Source organism: Bos indicus, chromosome X, assembly GCF_029378745.1.
Source record: "Bos indicus isolate NIAB-ARS_2022 breed Sahiwal x Tharparkar chromosome X, NIAB-ARS_B.indTharparkar_mat_pri_1.0, whole genome shotgun sequence".
NCBI lineage: Eukaryota > Metazoa > Chordata > Mammalia > Artiodactyla > Bovidae > Bos > Bos indicus.
The window spans coordinates 43,203,777-43,211,925 of record NC_091789.1 but is presented as its reverse complement, the minus strand read 5'-3'; the positions used below and the strand labels follow the sequence as shown (position 1 = coordinate 43,211,925).

Here is an 8,149-nt window from a genome sequence, read left to right as displayed (position 1 = left end):
AATAATACTGGAGTGGGTTACCATTTCCTTCTCCAGGAAATCTTTCCGACCCAGAGATCAAACCCATATTTCCTGCATTGCAGGTGGATTCTTTACCTCCAAGCCACCTAACCTTTTGTAGGAATAAGCAAATTAATATAACAATTACAGAAAGATGGGTGAGAAAAGAAAGAAGACAAAAAGCACTAGATTATGTGATCTGTTCAAACTTAAGAACTAATAAAAATGCCAAGTACAATCAAGTATTTACTGATCTTGTGTAGCTTAAGAGGTTTCAAAGTACTGGGATTCTCTCCATTTAGCCAAGTTGAAAGTGAAGCCAGGAATGAAGTTACTTTGTTCCACAAATATTATCAGCATTTTCCAGAAGTTTCACTTGGATCCTCAAGGGTCGTGTACATAAATCCAGAGGTGGAATTTACATTAAATAAGACAATAGGCCTAATGAAATAAATAAATATATCTTAAGTTTGTCTTGAAAGATACAAAATAAAATTTCTAAAACACTACAATATCACTTACCAGCTTTGAAAAGTGGGTGAAATAATGTTCATTTCAAAAAACTAAATTGAAGAGAATCTCTGAGTAAACAAAAATTAAGCTAACTCATTGAAATGTTCCACCTAAAGGTATATTTTACCCTAGATATATTTTAAGAACAATTTAAAATAAAATAAAACCTTTTACTTTTAAATGAAAAAATATGCATAATAAATATGCATTTTTATTTCTCATAGCTTTATTAATACCTATAATAATGAATAAGAAAGCATGCAATACAGAATCTGATATCGAACAATTAATACACATTTTCCACTGGACTACATACTGCCTTCCTACACCATACAATATGCAACCCTCTCACTTCCAAAGCATGGATAGAGCTGCTTTGAGATACTCTTTACTTTTAGATGCTGTATGATGTCACAGAGGAGGAATCTTCTCAAAATACAAACATAAATACATATTTCATAAAATTCCAAGTATTTTAAGCAGGGATAGCATAAATTTTACACATTTTTTTTGAAAAAGTATCACATACAATCACTAAACAATTGCCTTCATGTTTTTGTTTTCATTTTTGCACACACATTTTTCTGAGTGGCCTTCTCATTACTACTTCTATTGATGTCAACTTGCACTGCTTTTATAAATCATATTTACTGAAAGAATATGGATGGTTAATGTAAAAAAGTGACTATGAGTTAATATTTTAAGGCCTCTGCATAAAATTCCACTGGAGTGGTAATTGGTGTGTTAATTTAAAAAAGTTCCTGCTCATATATAGTTCAGCTTCTCTTACTCCCATGTTTTCCAGGGCAATTGTGCCAGTTGGAAATAGCCAAAATAGTGTCTAATGATTGTGAGAAAAGGTAATATAAATATAACTATAAATTTGATTTGGAACCAAATGTGAAAATATGAAACCAAATAGTAAAGAACAAGAGATGATAACCATAGTGGAAAATATATATCACAAGAGAATAAAAAGTTTAAACAAAAAGATATTCATATTCATAACTGTGAATTAGGAGATACATGCACATTCAGACTTAATATAAACAACAAAAAAATAATGTTGAAATATGCATGTGGGTAAAACTTAATTTTCCCATGACTGCAAAGGATCTTTTTTTTTTTTTGCTTGTGACAGGACTGCATTTATAGAATTGCAGAATGTGTGATATTTTGAGTTTATTTTTCTCCACTTCAAAGAAAGTGTGTGGCAAATATTTAAGAAGACAGAGGCTCTTCATAAACTGTCACCAATACACAATAACACTGATCATTTAACAATGACATTTTTCTAGCCAAATTTACATTACCAAAAACAAAATGTTAAATAATTAAATAAGACTACACAAAATGTACTCTAAATTTATCACATCATTTGTACTGTATGTAAGTTTGTTTCTAATACATTGACACATTATTAGCTAAAACGTGAAGATAAGTTCAAAGAAAAAATGTGTATGCACTTAGCATATAAGATACACAGTGTTTGAATACATACTTACAAATGTGGTATATTAACATTATAGCTAGTAAATTAATGATCACATTGATTGTACATGGCCAAAAGAAAAGAACAAGTTTGATTGAACATATTATTACCATCCTTGTCATTCAACTGTAAGTTCTTATAAGTAAATCAAATCTTACTTTTTCAAGGGAATTTTTTTTTTTTTTAGTAAAATAAGCCTATTTGGAGTTCTAGGACTAAATTTGGTGCATTAAAAATATCTGTGAGTTTTGTCAATCTACAGCTCTGTCCATCCACCCAAAGAAAGAGTTTTCAACATGATGAGAAATAGTTCATTGAATCTGAAACCTTGGCAGTAACAGGTTGCCAAGGCCAGACCTAGTGGAAGCTTAGGAAGAGAATACACAGGGGAGAAAAACTGGGCTCACACCCCTTGCCGCTTTGGCTACTTTGAGCCTGCTTCCATTTAAAGTCTCTCTGGTACAAACCCAGAAGAGGGTGCCCAGTCATTTTATATTCTGAACACAATCTAAGTCTGATGGTATAATCAGAAATAGAAAGGGCAATAAAAGCATATTTGTTCATTCCTATATATCTAGGAAAGGTATCAACACTTCACAAATTTTACATGAGGATTTAAGAGCCACCCATATAGCAAAATAGATCACACTATAAGGAAAAAAGAAATCTGACTTTGGTTTTATTCTGATTTTCAACATAGCTAGTAACTATTCATACTACTGACATTATTTAATAGTCTTTTAATTTCTCCTTTTTAATCACTTTATTTATTTATTTGTGTGTGTAGATCTTAACTAAGAATGTAGAGAGGAAACTATAGGAATAACTAAAATAGAAGAGGAAATGCTCACATTAACTTTGCAAGTTTTAGAGAGAAAAACATTCTAAAATCTACTGGAAGCACTGATCTTGCCATTCTGGGTTTTTTTGTATTCCCCAGGTCTAAAATCTTCATCAGCCATAGCAACAATAATACCAACACATATATGTGGTCATATTTCAGTAAACTTTCAAACATCATCAATCCTTCAGGACTCACATGCTCCTAGAATACCAGAATGCTCCAAATCCCTTTGAATATCAACAAACACAAAGGGGGAAGAAAAATCAGTAATATTAATTAATTTGAAATTTCAGTAATTAAACTCTAGTAGTTAAAAGTTAAGAAGATCTACACACCAAATCAGACAAGATTTAAAGAGTTTCATAATGGGAATAATATAGTCTCAAAACACTATGTAGCCTGCTGGGCATATTAAGAGAAACTTTCTCAACATTCACTGGAAACCTTCACCAATAAAACTATACACTTACCACAGTTTATAATACAACATTTACACACAGTTTAATAATAAATTATATATCTTTAAGTTACACATTACAAAGTCTATATCTAATTTAATCAAGAAGAAATATTCATGCCCCCCATCCCAATTAAAGCATCAATTGTCTCTTGATTTAGTGTAAAACTGAAACAAGACATTTTCTCAGTTTTGTTATGAAGGAAAATTAAGTTGATGTTTCTGTAAATTGATGAAATGTGCACATAGAAGATCACAACCAGTTAAGAGGACAAAAAATAAAATAAAGAATATACAACAAAAGGAAACTAATGTTCCCTAGGATTACTCATGTATTATTTGCTTAGAATGACATATTTTGTTTCATATATGAGACTTGTGTGTGTGTGTGTGTGTGTGTGTGTGTGTGTTTTGGGGGTATTTCTTCTCCACCCCAAGAAGCAGTCATGAACCTCATTTCTCCCTCTGCACATCTCCTTAAACTTCTATACTGTAACACATTTGATATACATTTATAATTATGTCTCTTGAAAGGTTCCTTCCTGACTTTCATCTTATTATCAGTGTTTTGCTTCAGTAGGTTGCGCTAGAATGATAAAAATCCCTTAGTCTTAAAGGTTTAGTATGTTGTTTTATCTACAGTTATATTTATTTGGGTTAAGTGTTCAGTACATCCACCTTCTTTGTGATTTTCTAGTCTGTTATATACAAATTTCAGAAGATAAGGCCCAACTGATAATGAAATATAGGCTTAAGATGGCAGATACATGATTTCTGATGCACTTTACACTAAACTACAAAGATAAATTTAACAAAAAAAGAAAGAGGCCCTTAAAGCAGTTAATTGCCTAATTTGGGCACAGTTATTGCACTTTAGTGTCTCGAACTCTACTAAAGAGTAGAGAAATAGGTTACTGACAGAAATCTATAAAGTTTTTATAAGTCCTTTATTGGGAAAATATATATAAAAAGTATATCAACAATATATTCTTAAAATAAAACTAGAAAACATGAAAATAGAGACCAAAAAATGAGATATTTACATTTTCCTACTGTTTATTTTTGCAAAAAAACTAGTAACAAAAAAGTGGAGACAACAACAAATATCAAGCTAAAAGGCAAAATGTTACTGTACTTACACCTTCTAATGTTGTCTAAACAAAAGTTTAGATGGAATAAAGGTACTCTTGGAAAATCAGATATTTGCTAGTTTTCCATTGGCTACATACTGGGTCCAGAAAAAACAGAATGAAAAAGTAATATTGAAGATGTTGGTGAAAAAAAATACAGTGCATCAGAAGTAATATATACTATCGTAATATCTGTCATGATAAGACTTTCTTTACAAAGGGATGTGACTTTTTTCAATTTTTCTTTTTAAATACATATTTTTTTCATTTATGCTATCGTTAATTTTTCATCAGTTTTCACTTTTCAGCATTCAGGTTTTTTTATATTCATACTTAATAATCTCATTTTTGGAGATATTGTACACACTATTTTTTTTTTAAATTTTGGTTTATAATTGTTCCAATTTCCAATTGGTGATACATAGAAATATAATTAATCAAACTGTAAATTTATTTTTAACTTTTGACTAAGGGTCTAGCTCTAGACTTTATTCTGTTGTGGGCTTCTATTTACATAGCTATTTACAAATCCAACAATTTGAAGTACTCACTGAAATTGGATTTCAAACTTTGATTATAAACATCTTGTTGGAAAATGTGAAGTAGCTGTTTTAGCTTTATAAGGGATGTTCTTCCATAATGGGAGAATCACCCCTAGAGGGTCTAGCCTGTTGGCCTGGAGTGAAGGTTGTCAAGGGAATGACTTTAATTGAATCATCACTAGGATGAAGTCTTTCAGACATGGCATAAAAATGAGATCTTGTACTACCTTGTGCTCCTTGGTCAAGAGAAAGTAGTCCTTCAGGGCCAACACCTTGCCCCCAACCCTGCTGCAGACCCACTGGTGGTTGTACAGGGCTGCAATGAAGGGCAGCAGGCTGTGGCAGAGGAGGACTGCAGTTGATTGAAGCAGCCTGTGCCAGAGGAGGGCTGTAGTAAAGGGCTGAGGCCTGTGCTGGTAGAGGGCTGTGGTGAAGAGCCTGTGCTAGAGGTGGGCTGTGGTGGAGAGCAGAGGTCTGTGCTGGTGGAGAGCTGTGGCATAGTGCTATAGCCTGGGTCATCGGAGGACTGTGGCAGAGAGCAACTGTCTGTGTCACCAGAGGGTTGCGTCGGTGAAGAGTTGTCTGCGTCGGGGGAGGGCTGTGGCATAGAGCAGAGGCCTGTGCCTGTGAAGGGCTGGAATGCGTCAGAGAAGCTGGCATCCAGCAGGCATCAGAGTGGCCCAAGATGAGACATTCTTGAGTGCAGTTGTCAGAGGCCTCTTCCACAGTAGGCTGAATAGTTATTTCTGCAGCTGTTAAGATGGGAAACAAATGATAAAATTTATGTTTCAAAAGCATGTGTTTATTTTTTATTTTTTTAAACAGGTTTTAAATTTTATTTTATTTTTAAACTTTACAATATTGTATTAGCTTTGCCAAATATTGAAATGAATCCGCCACAGGTATACCCGCATTCCCCATCCTGAACCCTCCTCCCTCCTCCTTCCCCTACCCTCCCTCTGGGTCGTCCCAGTGCACCAGCCCCAAGCATCCAGTACTGTGCATCGAACCTGGACTGGAGACTCGTTTCATACATGATATTATACATGTTTCAATGCTATTATTCCAAATCTCTCTCCAAAGAAGACATACAGATGGCTAACAAACACATGAAAAGATGCTCAACATCACTCATTATCAGAGAAATGCAAATCAAAACCACTATGAGGTACCATTTCACGCCAGTCAGAATGGCTGCGATCCAAAAGTCTACAAGCAATAAATGCTGGAGAGGGTGTGGAGAAAAGGGAACTCTCTTACACTGTTGGTGGGAATGCAAATTAGTACAGCCACTATGGAGAACAGTGTGGAGATTCCTTAAAAAACTGGAAATAGAACTGCCTTATGATCCAGCAATCCCACTGCTGGGCATACACACTGAGGAAACCAGAAGGGAAAGAGACACGTGTACCCCAATGTTCATCGCAGCACTGTTTATAATAGCCAGGACATGGAAGCAACCTAGATGCCCATCAGCAGATGAATGGATAAGAAAGCTGTGGTACATATGCACAAAAGCGTGTGTTTATTAGCTACTTAAATCATATTGCTACAAGAATGCTTAATAATCTATATATAAATGCATCAGAGGCTTCTAATATTTTCATAATTGGTACTCGATTTGTCACAAAGTAATTCCTACAGTAACATAAATAATCAGGAGTGGGTGGATGGCATTTCATTTTTATAAGTAGGATATTTTGGCTTAGTCTCCCAAATGTAGATATTTTAAACTGTGTTTATGACTGTGAATGGAAGCTGTGGTCAATGATTTATACACACAAATCTGTTGAAATATGGTCCTGACTAACACAAAAGGTTGACATGAGCGAAATGAATGGAAAAACTAGTACAGAAACATGTAATGAACTAACCAATTATAGCTAACAATTTGGTTAAGAATATAATTAATTAATCTGAGAATAGATCTAAGAATAAATTAGGTTAATTTGGAAATAGCTTATTGAACTCTAAGATATGCCTTTCAGTTTCAGGAATGAAATATAGCTATAATTATTTCAAAGTCAATTGATTTCTGTATTCCTAATTTTCTGAAATTGTGGCAAATCAGAGTTTAGCAACATAAAGGATTACAGATCCAAAATACTTAGCTCTAAACTATAAAACTTTTTTAAACTCCTTTATAAGGTTTCTGTAAAATTTTAAAATGCCAATAGGTATCAAATTTCAATAAGTATACTATGCAAAGATTAGCAAAGGAAAGATAGAGTAGCTATATCAATATTAAAATTGACTTTAGAGCAGAGTGCTATTAGCGATAATGAAGAATATTATATCATAATTTTTTAAAAGGTCACTTATCTAAGACATACAATCCTGAAAGTCAAAAATAGAAATTCATATTCCTGTAAATCCTCAACAGGATATAGAGTCCAGGTACTGTCATTATGCTATCATACTTAAAACCAAGGAATAAAATACATCAGAAATTATTGTCACAGATAAGACTAATTTTCTCTATTAGATAACCATTTATTTTTCTTCACTTAGAAGACACTTTAAAGAAGTCCCTTTGAGATTAACATTTTTAAAAATTTATATTTTTGCACAGTTATATTTTAGAAATATTTGGGAAGGTAAAGTTTTATGTATTTGGAGTGATATTAAATCATAAAAGCATGCAAGGAAATATACAAACATACACATAATTATGTTTTATTTCCTTGCCAACAGAAAAGCAACTGATCTGGCAGCCTTAAATTTTACAGTAAAAGAATACATCATAGTTTCAGCATTGAGTAATTTGCCTCTTTATGATGAGGAAATAGACACCAAGTCATTTTCAATGAACTCTGTGATTTATGGAAATTCCTTTTTTAAGAGTTTTATTGAGATATAATTCACATGCCATAAAATCTACTCATTTAAAGTGAATAATTCAATAGTGTTTAGTCACATAATTGTGCCACTGTCATCACAATCAATTTTGAGGCATCCTTATCACTACAAATACAAACCTGGTATCCATTAGCATTCACTGGCCACTTCTCCCCATACTCCAAAACCCTAAGCAACCATATCAAACTCCATAGACTTAAGCAACCATTAATCTACCTTTCTCTTCTATAGATTTTCCAATTCTATACATGTAATATTAACGGAATCCTTTCAATCAATTATTTTGAGACTGGCTTGATTCATTTAACATAA

General features: G+C 33.2%; 1 protein-coding gene across 3 annotated transcripts in view; it reads right to left on the bottom strand.

Annotated features, from left to right (window-relative positions):
- Positions 1-738: 738 nt before the first annotated feature.
- Positions 739-8,149, bottom strand: part of PCDH11X (protocadherin 11 X-linked) — a 999,015-nt gene continuing 991,604 nt past the window's right edge. For all 3 annotated transcript variants that reach the window (XM_070784431.1, XM_070784432.1, XM_070784433.1), the window contains one exon: positions 739-5,730. In XM_070784431.1, coding sequence (XP_070640532.1) covers positions 5,054-5,730 — 677 coding nt within the window. In that variant the 3' untranslated portion in view covers positions 739-5,053. The remainder of the gene's footprint in view (positions 5,731-8,149) is intronic.